The sequence below is a fragment of the Ornithorhynchus anatinus genome, chromosome 14, assembly GCF_004115215.2.
Source record: "Ornithorhynchus anatinus isolate Pmale09 chromosome 14, mOrnAna1.pri.v4, whole genome shotgun sequence".
Classification (NCBI taxonomy): Eukaryota; Metazoa; Chordata; class Mammalia; order Monotremata; family Ornithorhynchidae; genus Ornithorhynchus; species Ornithorhynchus anatinus.
The window spans coordinates 2,810,456-2,836,637 of record NC_041741.1 but is presented as its reverse complement, the minus strand read 5'-3'; the positions used below and the strand labels follow the sequence as shown (position 1 = coordinate 2,836,637).

The window sequence follows — 26,182 nt, the reverse complement described above, 5'->3', positions numbered from 1 at the left end:
ACTGAGCGCTGGAGTTGATAGAAGGTGATTGGGATGGACACAGTCCACGTCCCACATGGGGCTCACGATCTTAATCCCCATTTTACAGATGAGGGAACTAAGCATAGAGAAGTGAAGTGACTTGTCCGAGGTCACACCGCAGACTGCAAGCTCCTCGTGGGTGGGGAATGTGTTTGTTTAATTGTTCTGTTGTCCCCTCCCAAGCGCTTAGTACAGTGCTGTGCACACAGTAAGCGCTCCAGAAATACGAGTGGATGACAAGTGGCAGAGCTGGGATTAGAACGCAGGTCCCTCTGACTCCCAGGCCCGTGCTCTATCCACTGGGCCACACTGCTTCCCAACTTCCAGCCAACGTTGAAGGCCGGGGGCCGGCGGAGTTCCCCTGCTGCTCATCCTTGAGCCCCAGTTAGATCTCCCTGGTGTCAGAAAGCCTCATGCATTTCATTCATTCAGTTGTATTTATTGAGCGCTCGCTGTGTGCAGAGCACTGTTCTGAGCGCTCGGAAAGTACAATTTGGCAACAGATAGAGACAATTCCCTACCCGAAAACGGGCTCAATAAGCTGCGTGGCTTAGTGGATAGAGCCTGGGCCTGGAAGTCAGAAGGTCACGGGTTCTAATCCCCGCTCCGTCACTTGTCCGCTGTGTGACCGTGGGCAAGTCACTTCATATCTCTGGGCCTCAGTGACCTTATCTGTAAAATGGTTATTAAGATTGTGAGCTCCTCCTGGGGCCACCTGATTACCTTGTATTATCTCCCCCAGTGCTTAGAACAGTGGTGGCACATAGTAAGTGCTTAATAATAATAATAATAATAATGATAGGTATCCGTTATTATTGAGAAGCAGCGTGGCTCAGTGGAAAGAGCACGGGCTTGGGAGTCAGAGCTCATGGGTTCGAATCCCGGCTCGGCCACTTGTCAGCTGTGTGACTGTGGGCGAGTCACTTTACTTCCCCGTGCCTCAGTTCCCTCATCTGTAAAATGGGGATTAAGACTGTGAGCCTCACGTGGGACAACCTGATTACCCTGTATCTAGCCCAGCGCTTAGCACAGCGCTCGGCCCATAGTAAGCGCTTAACAAATACCAACATTGTTATTATTATTAGAAGGGGAGGAGACGGACAACAAAACAAAACAAGTAGGTGTCAGTGATCTCGGAGCGACAACGTGAAGTGGCCTCCCAAATCTCCAAAGGACCGCAGATCTGGTAGCTAAATGGCAATACTTTATTGTCTTAAATAGAATCAACTCCAGGAGACGACATCTTCGCTAACATCAGATATAAATAAAACCCGTTGGAATTAGGGCCGTAGTGTAGCCAAGTCAGCAAGTTTTAAAAAAAACAAAACAACCCTAAGCAACACCACCAGTACAAGGCCGCGGCTACAGAGAGAGGTATGTTCAAAGGACCGGACGGCGGTAGAATAAACAGAAAACGGTTCGGGCCGTTGGACTTTAGCCGACGCCGGAGGACAGCGGGAGGGTTGTTTGGGGATTGGGAAGGCGCTGACGGTCAGGTTATACAAACAGCCCCGGGGGAAGACAAACCCTCGCAGGAAGGGAGAAAGTTCCCCTTTGGGCAATTTCTTTGGTCCTTGGGCCGTGGCCCCTCCAGTCAAGGCTTAAACCGGCGACATGGCGTCGTTCAGAGAAAGAAGGAACTGGGAAACATCCTCGGAGCCAACGGTAACGGTTAGACCCCGGGCCTAAAGTTTCTTAAAGCCAGGCCGGTGACTGTAAACCCGCCGGGGGCGGGGGATGTGTCTGCTTATTGTTCTGTTGGACCCTCCCAAGCGCTTAATCCAGTGCTCTGCACCCAGTAAGCACTGGATAAATACGGCCGAACGAGGGCTAAAGTTGGCTTCGATCGTGTGCGCCTTCTGGACCTGCTTGTCCCCTTTAGGGCTGGGAAGAGGAGAGGGAGGGAGGAGAGAGAAGGCCCCAGGCAAAGGATTCTGAGAAGTGGCTGGGAGGAAGCAAACGTCTTCCGTCATCTGGGGGCTGCTGCTGTCGAGTTCTCAGGCGGACGGTAGGGACGTTTCTTTTTTTTAAGGACGGCGGGACGTGTTAATCGTTTACTACGAGCCACGCGTCGTACCGTGCGCTGACGGAGAGGCGAGATGATGGGGTTGGACCCAATCCTTGTCCCACGTGGGGCTCCCAGTCTAAGTAGGAATAAATTTGGGATGATATGGTTCACGCTCACTCTCGCCGCCCTATTCGAGACCTAGGGCCTGGCGGGCGAGGCCCAACTTTCAAAGAACTGGCTTTCTGGGGCAGATCTTTAGGTTTATCTGAAAGCACAGCGGGGGACCTTTTTACTTGAAAGAAAGAAAAAACAAAGCCCACTCCGCAACACCCACGGATGGAGGGAATTTCTCGGGCGACGGTGACTCTTTTTCCGACGTCGCCCGACCTGCCCATCCCACCCGCCGAGGCGGCGTGAACAGCCTCCGACGCGCTAGGCTGTAAACTCGTTGTGGGCGGGGAATGTGTCTGTTTATCGTTCTGTCGTCCTCCCCCAAGGGCTTAGCACAGTGCTCCGCACACGGTAAGCGCTCGACAGATTCCGATCGACCGATACGAGCGCCTGGCTGTCGGGACGGCGAGGGTTTCGAGACGACGCTCACCGGCCGCGCCGAGGGGTGGCCGCCTGCCTCCCGCTGCTTTTGAAAGGGACGGAGAGGGTTTCCGATGGGCTGGCCAAGGGGACGCATTTCCGCCACCGCGCCCCGAATCAGGCAGCCCAGGGGTCAAGGAGGGCCGTCTCCGCGTGCTCGGGAAGACTCCGGCGAAGGAATTTCCCCTCAGAACCTCCTCGAAGGCCCTTCCTCCTCGACTCCAGGCTTCCGGCCGATCTTCCACCCGCCTCTCTGAGCCATTTAACTACGCTTTTAGGTCAGCCGCTTCTCCGGCTTCCCTTTTCGACGGCTGACCGGCACGGGCCGGTCTCACGGGGACGGACGCGCTCGCTTAAGACGGTGGCGGGAAAGGCGAGGGTTCCCGCCGCCTAAATGGCTTCGTCGCCGAGGCACGGAGAGTCGAATTCCCCGTTGACGGGAGGACGCGTCTGTAAACGATTGCGGGAAGTCGATCCCTGCCTGGTGAGGGGAATGGAAAGGCGGCAACTCGGAATAAGAGGCGGGCCCGCGGGAGACCCACGCTTCTTCCGCTTCCTAGAGACGATTTTTCACCGACGATCAGGGTCACACAGAAGTCACGACGATTGTAACGAGACGGGGGAAAGGGAAAGGGGGGACAGCGGGTCACCAGCCCCTTCAGCTCCGGATGAGCGTCAAGAACTCTTCCCGCGTCTTGGGGTCTTCCCTGAAGACCCCCAGCATGGTGCTGGTGACCGTCTTGCTGTTCATCTTCTGCACGCCCCGCATCACCATGCACATGTGCCTGCCGGGAGAACGAGAAGACCAGTCTCCCCTCGCCGGCCGCCGGCTTGAGGTCTCCGCCACGCTGACCACCGAAAAATCTTGGGCCTTCCCGGAGGGCGTTCTATATTATTTTCTTTCCAAAGGGGTACTTGTTAAAGCGCTTACTATGGGCCGGGCGCTTAGTACAGCACCGGGGCGGATGCAAGATAACCCGGTTGGACACAGTCCCTGCCCCACATGGAGCTCAGGCTAAAATCGGAGGGAGGGGGTGTTAATCCCCATCTTACGGATGAGGGAAGTGAGCGGCAGAGAAGTGATTTGCTCGAGGTCTCACAGCGGACAATCGATCGATCGTATTTACTGAGCATGTTCTGGGTGCAGGGCACCGTTCTGAGCGCTTGGGAGAGGACGGCGTAATAATAATAATGACCGTGGTATCTGTTAAGTGCTCACTGTGTGCCAGGCACTGTATTGAGCACGGGGGTGGATACGAGCAAGTCTGGTTGGACCACGGTCCCTGTCCCACGTGGGGCACACCGACTCGATCCCCATCTTACTGATGAGGTAACTGAGGCCAGAGAAGTAAAGTGACTTGCCCAAGGTCCCACAGCAGACAAGTGGCAGAGGCGGGATTAGAACCCACGTCCTCTGACTCCCAAGCCCCGGCTCTTGCCGCTAAACCACGCTGCTTCTCTCCCAGGCGCTTAAACCAGTGCTCTGCACACAGCAGACGCTCAATAAATACGATCGAACGGACGAATGCCTCGGAAAGGGGAGGTCAGAACCAGTCCCCCCGGCCTTTTTGGGTCAGAGGGTTCCAGGTTCCGGGGGTTTCGCCGGAGAACCGTCCACTTACGTGGCTTCGACCACCACGCCGACTCCCGCGGGCTTCAAGGCTTCGGTGATGGCTACCGCGATCTGTTTAGTGAGGCGTTCCTGCACTGTGAACGACACGGGGCTTCCGGTTGGGGGCTGGACCCCGCTGCGGGGCGGAGGGGAGAGGGGTTTCGCTCCGGGGAGCGAGCCCCTTCACTTATTTCTATCCCATCCCAGCCCTTCCGCCCCGTTGGTTTCTCAATCGGGGCATCTACTGTGTGCTAAGCGCCGGGGCAGATCCAAGGTCTTCGGCACGGCTCCCGAGCGCTCTGCACAGAGTAAGCGACTCGGAGGAGGACTACCCGACCCAGTGACCAAAGACCCCCGAGGACCCTCCAGGGTTAACAGAGTAATCAGGGTTAATGGCGTTTACTGCATCGGCTTGGAGAAAGAAGATTTCTTACCTTGTAATCTCCTACTGTAGATTTCCACAATCCTGGAAGAGAGAGAGAAATCGGATGGAGTGAGGCGGCCCTAGGGGGCCCATCTTAGAGACGGTGGCTTTAGTGGCTAGAGCCCGGGCCTGGGAGTCAAAAGGACCTGGGTTCTAATCCCGGCTCCGCCACCCGTCTGCCGCGTGACCCCGGGCAAGTCACTTCCCTGGGCCTCAGCTCCCTCATCTGTAAAATGGGAATGAAGAGCGTGAGTCCCATGTGGGGCAGGGACTGTGTCCAACCTGATTAGCTCGTGACCTTGGGCAAGTCACTTCACTTCTCTGGGCCTCAGTTCCCTCATCTGTAAAATGGGGATGGAGACTGTGAGCCCCCTTTGGGACAAAGACTGTGTCCAACCCGATTAGCTTGGATCTTCCCCAGCGCTTAGAACAGTGCCTGGCATGTAGTAAGCGCGTAACAAGTACCATTATTATTATCTACTCCGACGCTTAGAACAGTGCTTGGCACATAGTAAGCGCTTAACACAGACCATTATTATTGTTATTACACCTCATGTTCCCCGACCACGTACTTACCGTGCAAGCTTGCTGAGCCCGAGGACTTGCTTGTTAGGGAGGTAGCCTATATGGACCTGTGTGTTGGAGAGGGAAAAGAAGTCATTAGCCAAGTCACGAGGTAATAAGGAAAATGATGGTATCTGTTAAGCGCTTACTCTGTGTCAAACGCTGTTCTAAGCGCTGGAATAGATCTACAAGCTAATCGGGTCGGATACAGTCCCCGTCCCCCATGGGGCTCACAGTCTTCATCCCCGTTTTCCAGAAGAGGGTACTGAAGCCCAGAGAATTTAAGCGACCTGCTTAAGGTCACGCAGTAAAAGTGGCAGAGTCGGGATTAAAACCCAGGTCCTTCTGACTCCCGGGTCCGGGTTCCAGCCGGCAGGATCTCGGAAACCCGAAAGGGGCTCAAAACCCAGCTTTTTTTGGCGGGGACGAGGGGGTGGGAGGGGACTCCCGGGGGGAGACCCTCCCCGACTCACTCACGCTAAGCCAACGGCTTTAATTCACAGTGGGCCACGCGAGGTTCCGTTCAGGGCCTTGGAAGGCGGATAGGCCCCGGGAGGGGAAACCTCCCGCGTCGCGGCAGGCGACTCGGATTTTCCTATCCTTTATTCATCTACGCACCCCTCCCCGCCCCCATCTCCGGCTCGGTGGCACCTTTCCAAGCCCCAGCCCCCGTGGCCGGGATTCTTGAGCGGCGCGAGATGGCAGGTCTGGAGATCGTTAAGGTTTAAAAGGCAGGCGGGGAGAATTTACAGAGTAAGGTTCTCCCGACTTTGAAGATGGAAGACGGCAAATCGCCGTGAGGTTTGTCCCGCTGCGCCGTCTCCACGTGGAGGGGCAAGTGGATGGCGATCGACCCTCGAAGCCCGCAAAACCCCCGCCCCCGTCTCCAAGCGGCCTGTCACCCCAGGGGCTTCCCGAAGCACGACGACGGGGCCGGCGAGGTCAGTTCCATCGGGGCCGGACCGAGGAGGGGAGCGGGTCCTGGGTCCTCGTCCCGGCTCCGCCACTTGCCCGCTGTGGGACCTTGGGCAAATCGCTTCACTTCTCTGGGCCTCGGTTCCTCATCTGTAAAATCAATCATCTCCAAGCCCCCTTCCTAACTTTCATTAATTAATTCATTCAGTTGTATTTGAGTGCTTACTGTGGGCAGAGCGCTGTACTAAGTGCTTGGAAAGTACGATTCGGCAACAGGTAGAGACAATCCCGACCCAACAACAGGCTCACAGTCTAGAAGCGGGGAGACAGACAACAAAACGAAACGAGTACCTCACCTCCCTTCTCTCCTTCTCCAGCCCAGCCCGCACACTCGGCTCCTCTGCCGCCGCTCACCTCCTCACCGGGCCTCCTTCTCGCCCGTCCCGCCGTCGACCCCCGGCCCACGTCCTACCTCTGGCCTGGAACGCCCTCCCTCCTCACCTCCGCCAAACCATCACTCTTCCCCCCTGCAAATCCCTCCTGAGAGCGCCCCTCCTCCAGGAGGCCTTCCCAGACCGAGCGCCCCTTTTTCCTCCACTCCTCCTCCCCGTCGCCCCGACTCCCTCCCTCCCCGCCCCACTTGTGTATTGATGTACATATTTATAACTATAATTCTATTTATAATGATGCTACGGATGCCTGTTTACTTGTTTTGATGTCTGTCTCCCCCATTTCAGACTGAGCTCACTGTGGGCAGGGATTTTCTCTATTTGTTGCTGATTTGTACTTCCCAAGTGCTTAATCCAGTGCTCTGCGCACTGTAAGCGCTCAAAAAATACAATTGAGTGAATGCATCTCTGCCAAGAAACCTTCCCTAAGCCCTCTTCTCCCACTCCCTTCTGCGCTGCTCTGACTTGCTCCTTCATTCATCCTCCCTCCCATCCCCACAGCCCATAACTGTCATTTATTTATCTATTTATGTTAATGTGTGTCTCCCCCTCAAAACTGTAAACTCGTTGTGGGCAGGAATGTGTCTCTGTTCTTATATCGTTCTCTCCCAAGCGCTTAGTCCAGTGCTCTGCATATATTAAGCGCTCAATAAATAGGATTGAATGAATGAATGAATCATATTTATTGAGTGCTTCCTGTGTACAGAGCCCTGTCCTGGGAGAGGACAACGTGACAATATAACAGATACATTCCCTGCCCAAGGTGAGCTAGAGACAGACATTAATATAAATATATTACAGATTTGGACATCATAATAATTATGGTATTTGTAAAGCGCTTACTATGTGCCAAGCACTGTTTGCTGTGGGGCTGGGGGGTAAGAGACAGTACAAGGAGCGTGTCTGCTAATTTTTCATTCATTCATTCGTATTTATTGAGCGCTTACTGTGTGCAAAGCACTGTACAACACCTTACTGTAAAAATACAGTTCTCCTGTACTCTCCCAAGCGCTTAAAAACGGTTCTCTGTGCATACGAAGGGCTCTATAAATGCCATTGATCGATTTGTATCCTTCAATCGTATTTATTGAGCGCTTCCTGCGTGCAGAGCACCGTACTAAGCGCTTGGAAAGTACAATTCGCAACAAATAGAGAAAATCCCTGCCTACAACGTGGTTTGTATCTACCCCGGAGGTTAGTACAGTGTCCGGCACATAGTAAGCGCTTAATAAATGCCATAAAAAAGTTCTAAAGAGCGTGCGGAGTTCCAAGCCCGACTGAAGAAGCCGCCCGCTGCCCCGGCGAAGAAGCTGATGTTACCTTTCCGATGAACGGCACTAAATGATGCTCACAAATGGAGAACATGTCTATGTCCTTGACGATCACCATCTCGTCGTGATCCTCGTCAAATATGGCATCGTTCAGGACATCTGCAACGAAATGTTCATTCGGTCGTATTTATTGAGCGCTTACTGCATGCGGAGCACTGTACTGAGCACTTGGAACGTACAGTTCAGCAGTAAAGACAGACAATCCCTGCCCACGACGCGCTGTCAGCCTTGCTCTGCCCCGAGACGACGATAACAATAATAATGGTATTTTTTAGCACTTACTATGTGCCAAGCACCGTACTAAGTGCCGGGGTGGATCCAAGCCAGTCGGGTTGGACGCAGTCCCTGTCCCACGTGGGGCTCACAGTCTCAATCCCCGTTTTACTGATGAGGGAACCGAGGCCCAGAGAAGGGAAGTGACTTGCCCATCCCCGGGCTCTTCCCCACAGCCCACGCCACCACTCTGGGGTCACGTTATTCCTTCCGGAAACCTCGCCCCTTCTCCCAAAGCAATGGGGAGAAGCCGCGTGGCGTAGTGGATAGAACCTGGAAGTCGGAAGGACCTGGGTCCCGATCCCGGCTCCGCCGCGTGTGCTGCGTGACCTTGGGCAAGTCACTTCACCCCTCTGGGTCACCCCATCTGGAAAATGGGGATGAAGACTGTGAGCTCTACGTGGGCAAGGATTGCGCCCAACCTGATCCGTTTGGATCCACCCCGGCGCCTAGAACGGCGCTCGGCACGTAGTAAGCGTTTAACCAGAACCATGATTATTTTTGCCATTAGAGCTAGGCCACTGGGAGAGACTCTGTCGTCAGGGTCACCCGGAACGGAAAGGTCTGAGCCGAAGCGTCAGCCAAAGCGTCGTCGAGGCGGACGATCAAGCGATCAAAATGTTGATCGGAGGCGACTTCTTACGTACACAGGCAGTTTTTATGTACGCAGAAGGCGGCGACGGTAAACGGCCTCTGCGTTTTTACCAAGAAAACCCTATGGAAAAAGAGCCCCGTGAATTGGAAACGACTCGACTTCATTTAAGAGGGAAGGTAGAAACAGCCACCAAAGTGGTAATTTGTTTTCCCTGGAACAAATTGCCTTCATCACAGACTCTGCCTGTGACTCCACGACTCTAATTAAAAACAAGATTCATCAGCCCTCTGGGTTGCGGGGGGTGTGGGGGGGTGTTATCAATTAAGCAAGGGCTCAAAAAAACTCAAGGAGCTGCACTGGAGAAGCAGTGCGGTCTAGCGGGTAGAGCCCGGGGCCTGGGAGTCAGAAGGACCTGGGTTCTGTTTATGCTCCGCCATTTCCCTGCTGGGTGACCTTGGCAGAGTCACTTCACTCCTCTGTGCCTCAGTTACCTCGTCCGTAGACAGGGGATTAAGACTGTGAACCCTGCGTGGGACAGGGACTGTTTCCAACTTGATTACTTTGGATCTACCCCAGCGCTTAGTACAGTGCCTGGCACATATATAGTAGGAAAAAAAATACAATTCCCTCAAGACCGCAATCACCGAGCCCTAACTATTGGAAGCAGCCCGGCGGAGCGGATAGAGCCCGGGCCTGGGAGTCAGAAAGTCACGGCTTCCAACCCCAGCTCCGCCACGTCCCTGCTGTGTGACCTCGGGCGAGTCATTTCGCTTCTCTCTGCCTCAGTTCCCTCGTCTGGAAAACGAGGACCGAGACCGCGAGCCCCACGTGGGACCGGCACTGTGTCCAACCCGGTTTGCTTGTATCCCTCCCCAGCGCCTAGTACAGTGCCTGGCACCCAGTAAACGTTTAACAAATACCAGAATTATTATCGTGATTTTTCGACCTGCCCAGCCACCGCGAAATTCATTTCCGAAAAATCCCAGCCTACATTTTTCTTCAAGTTTGAGTTTCCAGGAGTGGAGTCGCGCCTGCTGTGTTGACTGTTTCTATCTCCTTTACACACGTGTCTATCTGCACACTGCCATCTGAGGCTCATACGGCCAGAATCCGACGGCGGATGGTTTTAATTTCCTGCGTGCTATCAGCAGGGAGCAGGTAACCCTGGAAACGGGGTTTTGGCATTCCTTTTTTTGGTTGTTTTTTTGTCCACGGTGCCGGTCGGAACTAACCGAGGCCGAGCGGAGATGGCCCAGAACGTTCGTCGGGTTAAAGGTTTGCGTAGAACCGCTCGACGCAAATGTCAGCCATCTCTTCTCCCCTCTTTATGTCATTACGAATTTAGACGACGAACTTTTTAAAAAATGAACTACAGCACGTCCCGCTAGCTCTTTAAGGGTGCGGTTTCCCCTTGGTTCAGTGGAAAGAGCCCGGGCTTGGGAGTCAGAGGTGGTGGGTTCTAATCCCGGCTCCGCCGCTTGTCAGCTGTGTGACTTTGGGCGAGTCACTTCGTTTCTCTGGGCCTCAGTTCCCTCCTCTGTAAAATGGGGATGAAGACTGTGAGCCCCACGTGGGACAACCTGATCATCTTGCACCCCCCCCCAGTGCTTAGAACGGTGTTTTGCACATAGTAAGCGCTTAACAAATGCCACCAAATGCCTTAGAGAAAACAATAAAACCAGCCGACGTATTTTGTTCCCTACAGTGATCCACCGAACAGTTCCACTAGACACCTCTCAGCCTTCTAGTTTTAATTTACCATCCCTCTCTCGGTTGAGCTTATCATCCTCGATGAGCGCTTACTGTGTGCAGAGCACTGTACTGAACGCTTGGGAGAGTCCGATCCAACCGAGTTAGACACGTTCCCTTCCCACCATCAGCTTGCCTGCCCTCAGTGGCTTCCACTGGCTAAGTGGGAAGAGCCCGGGCTGGGGAGTCAGAGGCCACGGGTTCTAATCCCAGCTCCGCCACTTGTCTGCTGTGGGACCTTGGGCAAGTCACTTCACTCCTCTGGGCCTCAGTTCCCTCATCTGTAAAATGGGGATGAAGACTGTGAGCCCCACGAGGGACAACCTGATGACCTTGGATCTGCCCCAGCGCTTAGAACAGTGGTCGGCACATAGTAAGCGCTTAACAAAAACCGTCATTATTATTCAACTACCGAAGCTTCACGGAGGACTCTGTTCTACCAACTCTGTTGTAGTGGACTCTCCCAAGTGCTTAGTACACAGTAAGGGCTCAACAGATACCATCATTATTGTTGTTATTATTATTCAACTACCAGAGCTTTGTGGAGGACTCCCAAATCTACCAACTCTGTTGTATTGGACTCTCCCAAGCGCTTATTACACAGTAAGGGCTCAACAGATACCATCATTATTGTTGTTATTATTATTCAACTACCAGAGCTTTGTGGAGGATTCCCAAATCTACCAACTCTGTTGTATTGGACTCTTCCAAGCACTTAGTACATAGTAAGCCCTCAACAAATGCGATCGATGATGATATAAATCTAGAGATAAATCTACCCCTCCTCCTCAACGCCCCATCCACACCTCAAGCTCAACATGCGCTTAGTACAATGCTCTGCACACAGAAAGCGCTCAGTATATACGATTCAGCTCGACCAAATCTGAACTCCACCTCTCTCCACCCAAACCCTCTCCTCTACCAAACTTTCCCCCTCACTGCCGAGCACCCCGTCACCCTCCCTGCCTCTCACAACGGGATCTTCGCCTCCTCTCTCTTTCAACTCCCAAATCCCGTCGGTTCTACGCGGCGTGGCTCAGTGGAAAGGGCCCAGGCTTGGGAGTTAGAGGTCGTGGGTTCTAATCCCAGCTCCGTCACTTGTCGGCGTGTGCCTTTGGGCAGGTCACTGCTCTGGGCCTCAGTTCCCTCATCTGGAAAATGGGGATGAAGCCTGGGCACCCCACGTGGGACCACCTGATGACCTTGTATCCACCCCAGGGCTTAGAACGGTGGTTGGCACATAGTAAGCGCTGAACAAATACCATCGTTATTACTATTTTCTCTAGAATCCATCCCTTCCCTTCTCCCCAGACTGGCACCTCGCTGATCCAAGAACTTGTCCCACCCAGACTCGACTCCTGCATCAGCCTCCCTGCCTCCAGCCTCTCCAACTCGTACTCACTCCGCCGGCTGGAGCGTTTTTCCAAGATGGAGGGAGGGACGGGAAGGGGAGAGAGAAAACAAAACCGCTTCGGGGCTTTCGATCTGCTCGATGCCTACTCAAGCTCCCTCTGGACCGGAGGAGAACGTGCCTACCAACTCTGTTGAATTGGACTGGGCCAAGCGCCGCGTACAGTGCTCTGCACATAATAAGCGCTCAATAAATACCATGATGTTAGAAAAAGAAAGAACAGCATGCTATGATCAAAGCGACTCCTCCCTCCATCAGGCAGTTCACCGCTCTCCCCGTCTTCCAAGCCCTTCTATAACAAAAAAGATCACACCTCCTCCCAGAGGCCTTCCCTGACTAATCTCTCATCTCCCTCTCCCCATTTGAGTCCTCCCTCCCGCTCCCAAACCAAGCCCGTCCTAACCTTGGCCTCCGTCCTCGCCGGAGTTCGACCTATTTCACTGACGGGTCACCTCCTGTCCGTGACGTCAGTTGTTTGGTGACCTTTGTGACGGCTTGGCTTCTGGTCACCGGGCACAGAGGTCTCCGTCTCCTCCGGCAGAGAGACCCGTGCCGGCCTTCTCGGTAGGGGAGGGGAGGCAGCTCGTGGACTAAACGAGGCCAGGCCGACAAACCCGTGGAAATGCTACCAGGAGGAGCCAAGGCCCACCTCCTCCAAGAGGCCTTCCCTGACTAAACCCCGCCTTTCCTCATCTCCCACTCCCTTCTGCGTCTCCCTGACTCGCTCCCTTTGCTCGTCCCCTCCTCCCAGCCCCACACCGCTTATGTCCACAACCGTCATTTTACGTATTTGTATTCATGTCGGTCTCTCCCCCCGGCCCCAGACTGTTGGCTCGTAGTGGGCAGGGAATGTATTATTGTTGTGTTGTCCTCTCCTAAGGGCTTAGTACAGTGCTCTGCACACAGTAAGCACTCAGTAAATACAATTGAATGAATGAATGACAGGCGGGGCCGCTCCAAAACCCGCCACCTTCACCATCCGCAGAACCGCTTCTCCCCATCCCGGTTTCCGGATCCTAGGCCAGGGAAGACCCCGATCTCCAAAGGGAACCGGGTTGGGAATCGGGGATCTCGGGCCAGCGTGACCAAGAAGCCGCAGCAGACTTCCTTCCCCCTGACTCTCATTCCGATCAGTTTTTGTTTTTTTATGGTATCTCTTAAGCGCTCACTATGAGTCAAGTTCTGAGCGCTGAGATAGTCACAAATCAATCAGGTCGGACACAGTCCCTGTCCCATACGGGGCTCACAGTCTAAGCAGGAGGGAAAACCGGGATTGAATCCCCACTCTTACAGGAAACGGAGGCATAGGGAAGTTTAACCATTTGCCCAAGGTCCCAGGCCCGAGCTCCACCTACTAGGCCACGCTCCTTCCCAACCTCTGAATCCAGAGAGGGAACCACCGGATTTTCACCACAGAGAGAACCAGAGTCGGTTCTCTACCGGTTCAGACAAGGGAACGTGCAGCCTACGAAGCCCGCCATTTGCATTTAGCGGCAGGCCAAGCCGAATCCTCTTTGATGTCGAGTCGCCCTCTCTAACCTTGTTGGAGATTATTTGAAAGTGAATAACGGGGGTGCGTTTTTACCCTCCGCCAAGAAAGGAACAGGTGCAGTTTGCCCAGGGAGGCCACGGAAAGCAAACCACCCTTAGATCAACGGACTTCTTTTAGGAAGCTTGTGAATCATTTCCTGTTTGAATGTGCCTCTTTACTCTGCTCTCTGTGAGCATGGAGACCTATTTACTGACACATTCTACGATTTAAGCCCTTATTCATCCGCCTGGCAATTGTTCCAGCCTCCTCTTCAAGATTCGTCTTGCGTCTTTAATAACTAATAATATTTATGGCATTTGTTAAGCGCTTACTATGTGCCGGGCACCGTACTAAGCGCTTTCTCCCCCGTTAGAGCACAAACCTCTTGAGAGCAAAGGTAGTGTCTCTTGAATTTCTTAGTATAATACTCTGCAAACAGTGGGCGCTCCCTAGATACTACTGGTTATTCATTCAGTCAGTCAATCGGATTTATTGAGCGCTTACTACGTGCAAAGCACAGTACTAAGAGCTTGGGAGAGGACAATAGAACAACAGACAGATTCCTGCTCAGAACGGGTTTACAGTCTAAAGGGTGAGACAGACATTAAGATAAATAACAAATAGATCAATACTAAATAGATAAGAAATGATAAATAGAAATAAATAAATCCCTAAGCCCCCCTTTTCCTCTTCTCCCACTGCCTTCTGCGTTATCCTGACTTGCTCCCTTCATTCATTCCCCCCTCCCAGCTCCCACAGCACTTATGTCCACATCTCTCCTTTATTTCTTTCTATTCATGTCTGTCTCCCCCCTTTAGACGGTAAGCTTGCCGTGGGCAGGGAATGTGTCTATTTTTCTGTCATCCTCTCTCAAGCGCTTAGTACACTGCTTTGCACACAGTAGGCACTCAGTAGATACAACTGACTGACCGACTCCTTCCAGTAAATCATTTTGTGTCTGCCTCCCCGGCTTGACCGTAAGCTCCTCGAAGGAAGGGATCCTGTGTCTACTGACTCTCTTGTATTCTCCCGAGCGCCGGTAATAACAATAATAATAATTTTGGTATTTCTTAAGCGTTTACTATGTGCCAAGAACCGTTCTAAACGCTGGGGTAGATACAGAGGAATCAGGTTGGACACGGTCCCTGTCCCACGTGGGGCTCACATCGTCATCCCCATTTTACAGGTGAGGGAACTGAGACCCAGAGAAGTGAAGCCACTTGCCCAGGGTCACACAGCTGACAAGGGGAGAGCCACGGACTTGAAAGCAAAAGCTTCACGCAAAAAGGCCGCAGCTGTGGACGCAGAGCCTTTTGAAGATTCTGTGTCGTGGAAAGGGGGACCTCGTTGCTATGGGAGCGGCGTGCCCGGAGTTTGCCCTGCAGCTGAGCATCTTACTTGTAGTTAAGCGCTTACTGTGTGCAGAGCACTCTAATAATTATAATAAGTATGGTACTTTTATTATGTGCAGAGCATGGTACTAATAATAATAACCATTACAGTACTTGCTAAGTGCTTACTTTGGGTAGAGCACTGTAATAATAATATTAATTATGGTGTTTGTTAAGCACTTACTATGTGCCGAGCACTGTTCTGAGCACTGGGGTAGATATGTTAGCTTATAATGGCACGTGGCAGTGCTCAACAAATTCCCTCACAAAAAGTGGAGCTTGCTCAACGTGTATCTTAAAAGCCGGCGATTATCAGGTCACACGGAAGTGGTTTCTTAGACGCCCTCCTCTCTGACTACTAACTCATGAACTTTTCCCTCCTTCCTCTGCTCTCTAGACTGTGAGCTCGTTGCGAGCAGGGAATGTCCCAAAGGCTTAGTACGGTGCTTTGCACACAGTAAGTGCTCAATAAATACAACCGAGTGGACGAATCTGTCAATCATTTTAGCGTCGGACTCTCCCAACCGCTGGACTGGGTTCTCTCCGAGGGCAAGCGTGATGTCTGCTGATCCCACCCTCCCCATCTAGGGGATGCTCAAGAAATTCAACCGGTGGACGGACATAGTGAAAACAGGATTTATTGAGCAGCCCCCGGGGAGTTTTAAGCGCTCGGAGAAGGGACACGTTCCCTGCCCACGAGAAGTTTACGCTCTTAACTCACGAGTCTCGAATGTATTTGGGCAAAATGCTGATGGCACGACAACCTCCGCTTCGGTAATAGAGTAGCAGTGAGGCCCAGCAGACAGAGCCCGGGCCTGGGAGTCAGAAGGACCTGGGTTCTAATCCCACCTCCTCCGCTAGTCCGCTGAGTGAGCCTAGGTAAATCACTTCGCCTCTCTGGGCCTCCGTTTCCTCATCCGGATTAAGACCGTGAGCCCTATGTGGGGCAGGGACCGTGTCCGACCCGATTATCTTCTATCTACCCCAGCGCTTAGAATAGTGCCTGGCACAGGGTAAGCGCTTAAATATAATTATCATCATCATCGTTATTATTAGTGATACGGGAAAGCATTCTTAATTTGTCCAGAGCCTGAAGCTCAGGGTATAGTCTACCGATGCTGCCGCTAGATTCTTAGCTGGACCCTCTCTCCTTTTCCTGACCCTAAATGAAGAAGAGTACCTTGTAAAAGAGATGGAAAATCAGAAGAGCCGGAAAAAATATAAAATAAAACGGAGATGAGCAAAGGCAGAAGCAAACCTGACCCCCGAACTGTGGATCTAATAAAAAGTCACCAGGACATGATCTAAGATTCCAATTATTACAAAATAAAGGGGGAAGGCAGTGTAAATATTGACTTTGTTCCACAAACAACTTTCAGTGAGATAGGAAGGGAAAAAAAAAAAGGCACCGTTTCATAAAGGTTAATGGTTTCGGATAAAGGGAGAGATTAAGAAGTACAACACCCATCTCCCCGACCCCAGCCCCGGATTAATGAATTTTCCAGAGAGGGGCACCCGCTTTCTTTCAAATTTTAAACGTTCGAAAGGCGTGAAAATGCAACACTTCCCCTCAGAAAGGTTGTGATTCCAGTCTCTGCTCCTCTAGCCTCGGTATCCTATCCCTCCTGCATATAAATAATAATCATAATAATTGTGGTATTTGTTAAGCGCATACTATGTGCCGGGCACTGTAGTAAGGACTGGGGTGGATAGAGAAGCAGTCTGGCTTAGTGGAAAGAGCCCAGGCTTGCGAGTCAGGGGACGTGGGTTCTAATCTCAGCTCCGCCACTTGTCTGCTTTGTGACCTTGGGTAAGTCACTTCACTTCTCTGGGCCTCAGTTACTTCATCGTAAAAATGGGGGTTAAAAAAATGTGAGTCCCAAGTGGGACAATCTGATTACCCTGTATCTACTCCAGCACTTAGAACAGTGCTCAGCACATAGTAAGTGCTTAACAAATATCATAATTATTATTATTATTACAAGCCAATCAGGTTGGACACAGACTCCATCCCACGACGGGCTCACGAGCTCAATCCCTATTTTTCAGATGAGGTAACTGAGGCCCAGTGAAGTGACTCGCCCAAGGGCACACAGCAGACTAGCGGCAGAGGTGGGATCAGAACCCACGACCTTCTGACTCCCAGGCCCGGACTCTAGCCACCACGCCATGCTACATGTAACACTGTTTTTGTGCTTTTAGTTTTTCATCCTTCTTCCGCCCTTCCTCTTTTCCCTCCCTCATCCTTAGATTGTGAGCCCTGGGAGGGGGCAGAGCTCCATGTCTAATTTTCACCAGGGTATTTTTTTCCCGAGCGTCTAGTACAGTGCTCGACCCAAAGCACAAGAAAGAGATTAAAACCAATCCACGACCTTTGGACATCTGAATATTTGCCCCACCTCCAACTCCCACAGCACTTATGTACATAATCTTTAAATTATATACGGGATATTATTTATTCCTATTAATGTCCTTCTCCCCCTCTAGACTGGAAGCTCGCTATGGGCAGGGAACAAGTCTGCTAATTCTGTTGTATTGTGCTCTCCCAAATGCTTAGCGCGGTGCTCTGCACATAGGAAGCGTTCAGTAAATACCACTGATGGATCAAAATCGTCCTGCTTGCTTCTTTGCCTCAGTTGCCATGGTAAGTACCTGGGATCAGTCTGGTTTCCCCTCTAGACTGTCAGCTCACTGTGGGCAGGGAACGTGTCTACCAATTCTGTTATAATCGTACTCTCCCAAGCGCTCAGTACAGTGTTCTCCAAACAGAAAGCACTCAGAAAAATACGACTGATTGACCCAGAGACCTGCTATGATTTTTGTTCCTCATGCAGCTCTGGGAAGACAGAGCAGCAAGGCCTAGTGGCAAGAGCACGGACTTGGGAGTCAGAGGTCATGGGCTCTAGTCCCGTTTCCGCCACTTGTCTGGTGGGTGACCTTGGGCGAGTCACTTCACTTGTCTGTGTTTCATTACTTCATCTGTAAAATGGGGATTGAGACTCTGAGCCCCATGTGGGACAACCTGATGATCTTGTATCTACCCCAGGGCTCAGAACAGTGCTTGGCACATAATAAGCACTTAACAAAACCCAAAATTATTATTATTAAATGGGGAACCGTTTTAGATCATCTCTGTATTTGGCATTTTTTAAATGTTCTTGTGGGATACCCCTAGACTTAAATAAAGGCTCTTAATCCTTCCTCATAGGTCCTTAAAGGGTAAACAAATAAGACTTATCACCCTGTCCTCTGAAGAAACCTGACAAGCCCATACTCATCCAACTGATTTAGTTTCTAAATAAAGCAAAAGTAATAAGTATTTCGGGAGCTCTACCTTCTGGAACTTCTAAGAAGCTGGGGAAGATGAAAGATAATCCATCTGACACAGTTCTTATCCCACAGGGAACTCTCTAGACTGTAAGCTCATTGTGGGCAGGGAACATGCCTACCAATGTTTAATAATAATGTTAATAATGTTGGTATTTGTTAAGCGCTTACTATGTGCAGAGCACTGTTCTAAGCGCTGGGGTAGATTCCAGGTAATCAGGTTGTCCCACGTGAGCCTCACACTTAATTTCCATTTTACAGATGAGGTAACTGAGGCACCAAGAAGTTAAGTGACTTGCCCACAGTCACACAGCTGACAAGTGGCAGAGCCGGCATTCGAACCCATGACCTCTGACTCCAAAGCCCGTCCTTTTTCCACTGAGCCACGCTGCTTCTCTGTTTAGTACGCTGCTCTGTGCACAATAAGCACTCAATAAAACCGTTTGACCCCAAATCTGAGAGGGAAAGGAGCTATTTTGTCCCCAGTTTACAGATAAGAGAAGCAGCGTGGCTTAGTGGAAAAAGCCCGGGCTTGGGAGTCAGCGGTCGTGGGTTCTAATTCTGGCTCCGCCACTTGCCATCTGTGTGACTTTGGGCAAGTCACTTCACTTCTCTGGGCCTGTTACCTCACCTGTAAAATGGGGATTAAGACTGTTAGCCCCACGTGGGACAACCTGGTAACTCTGTATCTACCCCAGCGCTTAAAACAGTACTTGGCACATAGTAAGGGCTTAACAAATACCGTCATTATTATTATTATTATGAGGAAATCGAGGCCCAGAAAAAGGAAGCGACTTGCCTACCCTCACGCAACAGGCAGGTGGCCGAGCCGGAATCAGCGTCTCTTGACTCCCAGGCCTGTAATCTTTCAATTAGGCTATGCTATCTTTTGCAAACCACATAAAAGCTTTCTGTATGTTTTCCCTCAGGAGAAATGTCTCCAAGTGTGCATCTGAGTTGGGTTTTTTCTTTTGCCTCCAACCCTTTAGGGGAGAGAACTTAAAACAGCAGTGTAACTTGTCCTACCAACACACTCTTCTTCAGTTCAGATTTTAACTCCAGAACGGAGCTGGTCGCAATTTCTCAGAATGTTATTCAAGAGAATAATCCCATTTTGCCCGTGAGTGGCTTTCCAAGAGTTGACATCAAACGGGTATGAAATCACCTCGCTACTCTTAGGACTGACTCTGTTTTCTTTGAATTAAATTCAAACTCACTCAAAATCAATCTCTTCCCCTAAACGAGCGCTCCGAACATCGCGGCACGGATAGAAACGCCATTTATCTTTCCGTTGACCAACTGGTGACCGTAATTTAGTTGTTTTCTTTTTCTTCTTCCATCTTAGTCCTTTCTTGACATTTAAATCATTGATGAGGCACACCTACAAATTATATCAGCTAGGGAGACAGAAGAATCGTTTTATGCTCCGATACAAAGGCGTTTTCCTAACTCCCAATCACAGTAAAATACCTTTATTTCTTTTAAACTTTTCATTTTTGCTTGTGATCTCTAAGCAAGGAAAGAGAAGGAAAGACAAGGCATGGGAGGAGGGAGGCTCGTGGTGGGAAGGGGGAGTGTCCGTTTACTGTTCTATTGTACTCTCCCAAGCGCTCAGTACAGTGCTCTGCGCACGGTAAGTGCTCAATAAACATGACTGAAAGAAGAGGAAGGCCAGAGAAATGTTTGCCGAGCCACTAAAGGGGACTAGAGAGATCTGGTTTTTTAACCTGTGAGCCCGTTGTTGGGCAGGGATTGTCTCTCTCTGTTGCCGAATTGTCCATTCCAAGCGCTTAGTACAGTGCTCTGCACACAGTAAGCGCTCAATAAATACGATTGAATGAATGAATCTGGGTTCTATAGCTCCAGCTCCGCCCCTGGCCTGCCGTGGGTGACCTTGGACGAGTCATTTCACCTCTCTTGGCTCCCGTTTCCTCATCTGTAAAATAGAGATAAGGCACCCCTCTCCTTTCCTCTTAAATTGTGAGTCCTCCACGGAACAGGGACTGTGTTCGGTCTGAGTCTCCATTTCGATATCAGGTTATGACATAGGGGAAGCACTTAATAAGCACCATAAAGAATTAACGTGTGATAGATGGGAACAAAGGCCTCCAGAGATTTAATCCTGACACATCCACCGCCCTGCCTAGGTCCGTCCTAGACTATCGGTGGGAAATTACTGCTGCCGAAGGCCCGGTTCAGAAAGTCACCACATTTCTCGCCACGGCCTCGAAGTGCCATCTTTCTTCATCCTGTTCTTCGCCCCCTTGGCACCTTTAACCCCTTCACCCTCCTCGGAATCCCAGAATCAGGAAAGAACAAAGGGCTCCGTTTCTCTGGATCAGGGGAAACACTAGCGTTTCCTCTTCGGGCCTTCTCCACCCTTTCCTTTTAGCATGTGCTCCTTGGACAATGTGTGTTTGGCAAGGGCGAGGGGCAGGAGGGAAATGAGGTGTGGAGAAGTTTACTTCCCTCGCCCACAAGCTACATCACCCTGAATACTGCCTCAAGCTGCCTCGAGGTTTGGGGAGTGACTCGAACTCTGGGCAGGGTCTCTTGGCCATTCGTTTTGGGTTCTTTTTCTATGGTGTTCGTTAAGGGCTTACGAGGTGCCAGGCACGGTACCGAGCGCTGGAGCGGATGCAAGCAAACCGGGTCGGACGCGGTCCCTGTCCCAAGTGGGGTGCGCGGATTTAACCCCCATTTGAGGTGACCGAGGCCCAGAGCAGTGAAGTGACTTGCCCGAGCAGGAGAAGGGCGGCGGAGCCGGGATTAGAACCCGGGTCCTCCTGACTCCCAGGCCTGGGCTCTGTCCCCTAGGCCTAGGAGGGAGGTAAAAACTGAAAAGTCCCTTGCAAATAAATTCGAGTCCCAAGTCAAGAGCCGTTTGGGGCCTGTACTCTGTAAACATCTTGATTTTCACCCCAGCCCCACAGCACATCCGTACATATCAATCTGTAATAATAACGATGATAATAATAATAACCGGTAATAATAATATCTGGGGTAGATGCAAGGTAATCAGGCTGAAACATTGCCACCTTTTGAGGCAAAATTCACTTGCCCCCCGACCTCTCTTTCCTCAGTGGCTCCTGTTTGATCCCTTACACTGAACACAGGAAGCAGGGAAGCAGGCTGGCCAAGTGGATAAAAAGGGGAGAGCCAAAGGACCTGGGTTCTAATCCCGACTCCGCCCCTTGCCTGCTGTGTGACCTCGGACAAGTCCCTTCACCTCTCTGGGCCTCAGTTCCCTCCACTGCGAAACGGGGATCCAATACCTGCGTCGTTCACTCATTCAATCATCTTCAGTGAGCGCCAGTGCTCACTTAGTAAGCGCTTAACAAATGCCATCATTATTACTGCCTGCAGAGCACTGTACTAAGCGCTTGGAAAGTACAAGATAATAAGAGAGAGAGACAATCCCTGCCCACAACAGGTTTAGAGTTTAAGCGCTTGGGAGAGTATGCTACAACAATAAACAGACATATTCCCTGCCCACCACGAGCTTAAAGTCTGGTCTCTCTCCGACTGAAACAGCGTGGCACAGTGGCAAGAGCCCGGGCTTGGGAGTCGGAGGTCATGGGTTCTAATTCTGATTCTGCCACTTGTCAGCCGGGTGACTTTGGATAAGTCACTTCACTTCTCTGTGCCTCAATTCCCTCATCTGTAAAATGGGGATGAAGATCGCGAGCCCCACGGGGGACAACCTGATTACCTTGGATCTACCCTAGCGCACAGAAGAGTGCTTGGCACATAGTAAGCGCTTAACAAATAACTATCACGCTCAGAATGTGAGCCCCAAGTGGGACAGGGACTGTGTCCAACCTGATTACCTTGGATCTTCCCCAGCAGTTAGAAGAGTGTTTGGCACACAGTAAGCGCTTAACAAACACCACCATCATACTCAGACTGTGAGCCCCAAGTGGGACAGGGACTGTGTCCGACCTTGGATCTACCCCAGCGCTTAGAGTAGTGCTGAACACCTAGTAAGTGCTTAATACCATTAAAAAAACCCCGAAATCGCTGGTTTTGATTCGAATTTAAAACTATTTATTTTCCCCCAAATCCCTTGCTACAACCCGAGCGCCTGCGGTTCCCCTCCGCGACCAACAGGAGGCGCAGCCCCCCCCCAGCACTTTCGTCCCTTTCTCTCATTTATTTATTGATATTATTGTCTGCTTCCCCCCTCTATAATAATCATAATAATAATTAAGGTCTTTTTATGCGATTACTAGGTGCCAGGCACTGTCCTAAGCGCTGGGGTAGATCCAAGCAAATCAGGTTGGACCCAATCCCTGTCCCACATGGGGCTCCCAGTCTCCACCCCCATTTTATTCATTCAATTCAATACCATTATTGAGCGCTTACTATGGGCAGAGCACTGTACTAAGCGCTTGGAATGGACAATTCGGCAACAGAGACCATCCCTGCCCCCAAACGGGCTCACAGTCTAAACGATTTCACAGAGGAGACATCTGAGGCCCAGAGAAGTAAAGCGACTTGCCCAAGGTCACACAGCAGAGAAGTGCCAGGGGCCGGAATTAGAACCCATTACCCTGTAGTAGACTGTAAGCTTCTTGCGGGCAGGAAATGTGTCTGATATAGCGTCCTCTCATTCATTCATCCAATCGTATTTATCGAGCGCTTACTGGGTGCAGGGCACTGAACTAAACGCTTGGAAGGGACAATTCGGCAACAGATGGAGACAATCCCTGCCCAGCGCCGGGCTCACAGTCTGAAGTCTCCCAAGCGTTTAGTACAATGCTCTGCCTGCAGTAAGCGCTCAATAAATACTACTGACTGACTGACCCTAACTAAAGGAGTTTCTTGTAGCTCTTCCCTCGCTTGGGTCTACACCGCCTGCGAGTTGAGCTCCAGGAGGAGAGAGGGGCGACAAGCCCGAGCCCGGCACATCAATTGCTATTTCTATAATAATAGTAATTATTATTATCTAATTACATATATTATTATGCTATTTGGTAAGCACTTACTATCTGTTAAGCACCGGGGTGGATACAAGCAAATTGGGATGGACGCGGTGCCCGGCCTACTTGGGGCCCGGCACATAATAAGCGCTTAACAAACGCTACAATTATTATTAGTATTATTAGCCCCACGTGGGACAACCTGATGACCTTGTATCTCCCCCGGCGCTCCGACCAGCGCCTGGAACCCAGTAAAGCGCTTAATAAATATCATTATTATTATCACCATGTGCCCAGCGCTCAGACCAGCCCTTGGCACATAGTAAGCGCTTAACAGATGCCACAGGATCATCATTAGCGCCACGTGGGGCAGCCCCCGATGACCTCGTATGGAGCCCAGCGTGCAGACCAAGGCCTGGCACGTAGTAGGGGCTTGAGAAATTATCCGATCAGTATTGGGATGACCCCAGCGCTCAGACCAGCACCTGGCACATAGTAAGCGCTTAACAGATGCCACGGGATCATCATTAGCCCCACGTGGGGCAGCCCGATGACCTCGTATGGACCCCGGCGCTCAGACCAGCGCCCGGCACAGAGTAAAGCGCTTAACAAATAATGCGATCATCATTAGGATGACCCCAGTGTTTCGACCAGCGCCCGGCACAGACTAAAGCCCTTAACAAATACCATTACTATAATCACAATTACCCCAGCCCTTCGAGCAGCGCCTGGCACATTGTAAGCGTTTAACAAATAAGACGATTTGTATCTGGGGGACGGACAGGGGGTCGGCGCCAGTAGATGGAAAGGGACGGGGGGAGGACAAAGGGTCTTGGAGGGTCAGTGGATGGAGAGGGAAGGGGGGGGGGAGTGGGACGGACAGGGAATCTGGGGGGTGGGGGATGAGGAGATGGAGAGGGAAAGGGAGGAGGGGGATGGACAGGGGTCCTAAGGGTCTGGGGGGGGTGTCAGTGGATGGAGAGGGAAGGGGGGATGAACAGGGAGTCTGGGGGGGGGTCAGCAGGTAGAGAGGGAAGGGGGGGAGGGTGGACAGGGGGTCTGGGGGTCAGTAGATGGAGAGGGAAGGGGATGGACAGGGGTCTGGGGGGTCAGTAGATGGAGAGGGAAGGGGGAAGCGGAGGGACGGGGGGGTCCATAGATGGAGAGGGAAGGGCATGGGCAGGGGGTCTGGGGGGTCAGTAGATGGAGAGGCGAGGGGGAAGGGGACGGAAAGGGGCTCTGGGGTCAGTAGATGGAGAAGGAAGGGGGAAGGAAGGGGGCGGACTGGGGGTCAGTAGATGGAGAGAGAAGGGACGGACAGGGGTCTGGGGGGGGTCAGTAGATGGAGAGGGAAGGGACGGACAGGGGTCTGGGGGTCAGTAGATGGAGAGGGAAGGGACGGACAGGGGTCTGGGGGGGGTCAGTGGAAGGGAAGGACAGGGGTCTCGGGGGTCAGTAGATGGAGAGGGAAGGGACGGACAGGGGTCTGGGGGGGTCAGTGGAAGGGAAGGACAGGGGTCTCGGGGGTCAGTAGATGGAGAGGGAAGGGAAGGACAGGGGTCTGGGGGGGTCGGTAGATGGAGAGGGAAGGGGGAAGGGGGAAGGGGACGGACGGGGGGTCCGGGGGCGGTCCGGGGCTGGAGAGGGAAGGGGGTCGGGGGGCGGACGGGGGCGTGGAGGCCCGGGGGGCGTCGGCAGCTGGAGAGGGCCGGGCCGGGGTGCGTGCGGGGCGCTGACCTGCGATGGTCTCCCGGTATCCCTTGGTGAAGAAGCGCATGGCGGCGGCGGCCCTGGAGGGGGTCCCGAGGAGGCCCTGGCGGTTGGGGTCCTCGCCCAGGCAGCGCAGGACGCTGTCGTAGGCGGCCGCCAGGCCCGGCCCGCCCGGCTCCGGCCCCTCCGCCCTCCCGGGGCCCTCCCCCACCCCGTTGTGCTGCACGCTCCGTCCTCTGCCCCTCTCCATCGCGCACGGCCGGGGACCCGGCCCCTCCTGGGGAGGGAGGCACGGAGGGAGGGGGGCTCCTGGCTCAATTGAGTTTCCCGGGGGGCTCCCGGGTCTCTCCTGGGGGGCTCCCGGGTCTCTCCTGGAGGCTCCGAGGTGTCCTGGGTCTCTCCCGGGGGAGGAGGGGGGGGGGGGGTCCCTGGGTCTTCTGGATCTCCTGAGTTTCCCGGGTGTCTCTCGGGGGGGGCTCCTGGGGGTGGGGGAGCCGTCCGAGCCCCCTGTCCCGCCCTGGCCAGTGGTGGGCGGCGCAGCCGGCTTTGAGGAGGCGGAGATGCCCTCCCGGCCGGGCACGGCTCCCCGGGGGGCGGGGAGGGGGCGGGGAGGGGGCGGGGAGGGGGCTGCGTCAGGCCGGGAGCCCCCCCGCCCCCGCCCCCTTCTAGCCCGGGGATGCCCTGCGCCCCCCTGTGCTCCCCTGTGCGCCCCCAATACCCCGCGTGGACCCCCCGCGCCCCTCATCCCCCAGGGGCCCCCGATCCTCCTCTGGGAATCCCCCGTGCCCCCCGATACCTCGTGAGCCCCTAATACCCCGTGCGCCCCTCCTTCCCCACGTGGTCCCCCGCGCCCCTCCTTCCCCGGGTGGTCCCCTGCGCCCCTGATACCCCGGGACCACCCTGCGCCCCTGATACCCCGTGTGCCCCTCAGTCCCCGGGGGGGCCAGGGCACCCCTGATGCCCCGGGGATCCCATAGGCCCCCCGCTGCCCCGGGGGTCCCCCGTCTGTCCCTCATTCCCTTGATTCCTTTTATCTCGACGACGTGGTCTCGTTTGGTTCGGTTCTGTTTCGCTCTGCCGTCCCCCGTTTAGACCGTGAACCCGTCATGGGGCGGGGACGGGCTCTATCTGTTGCCCAACTGTCCATCCTAAGCACTTAGTACAGCGCTGTGCACATAGTAAGCGCTCACTACATACTATCGAATGAACGAGGGAATTCCCGGGGCGGTTCGGCGCGCCCCTGCTTCCCCGGGATCCCCCGGATCCCCGATTCCCCATGCACCCCCTCATCCCCGGGGGTCCCGTGCATCCCCGATGCCCCGCGAGCCCCCCGGCACCCCTGGCTGGGGGTCCCCCGG

The 26,182-nt window shown here is 53.0% G+C and overlaps 1 protein-coding gene across 1 annotated transcript; it reads right to left on the bottom strand.

The window, feature by feature from the left end:
- Positions 1-1,205: 1,205 nt before the first annotated feature.
- Positions 1,206-25,375, bottom strand: GCH1 (GTP cyclohydrolase 1). Its single transcript, XM_029079293.2, has 6 exons — positions 24,852-25,375; positions 7,905-8,014; positions 5,233-5,288; positions 4,667-4,698; positions 4,243-4,327; positions 1,206-3,405 (listed from the first exon to the last, which is right to left on the bottom strand). The coding sequence occupies exons 1-6, from the start codon at positions 25,072-25,074 to the stop codon at positions 3,279-3,281; spliced, it is 633 nt and encodes a 210-aa protein (XP_028935126.1). The 5' UTR covers positions 25,075-25,375; the 3' UTR covers positions 1,206-3,278.
- Positions 25,376-26,182: the final 807 nt, after the last annotated feature.

Excerpts from the sequence above, each read along its gene's own strand:
- GCH1 (XM_029079293.2), bottom strand. The coding sequence starts at position 25,074 with ATGGAGAGGGGCAGAGGACGGAGCGTGCAGCACAACGGGGTGGGGGAG. Across the intron at positions 5,289-7,904 it reads TAGTGCCGTTCATCGGAAAG|GTCCATATAGGCTACCTCCC; the intron begins GTAACATCAGCT and ends TCCAACACACAG. Across the intron at positions 3,406-4,242 it reads GGCGTGGTGGTCGAAGCCAC|GCACATGTGCATGGTGATGC; the intron begins GTAAGTGGACGG and ends TTCTCCCGGCAG.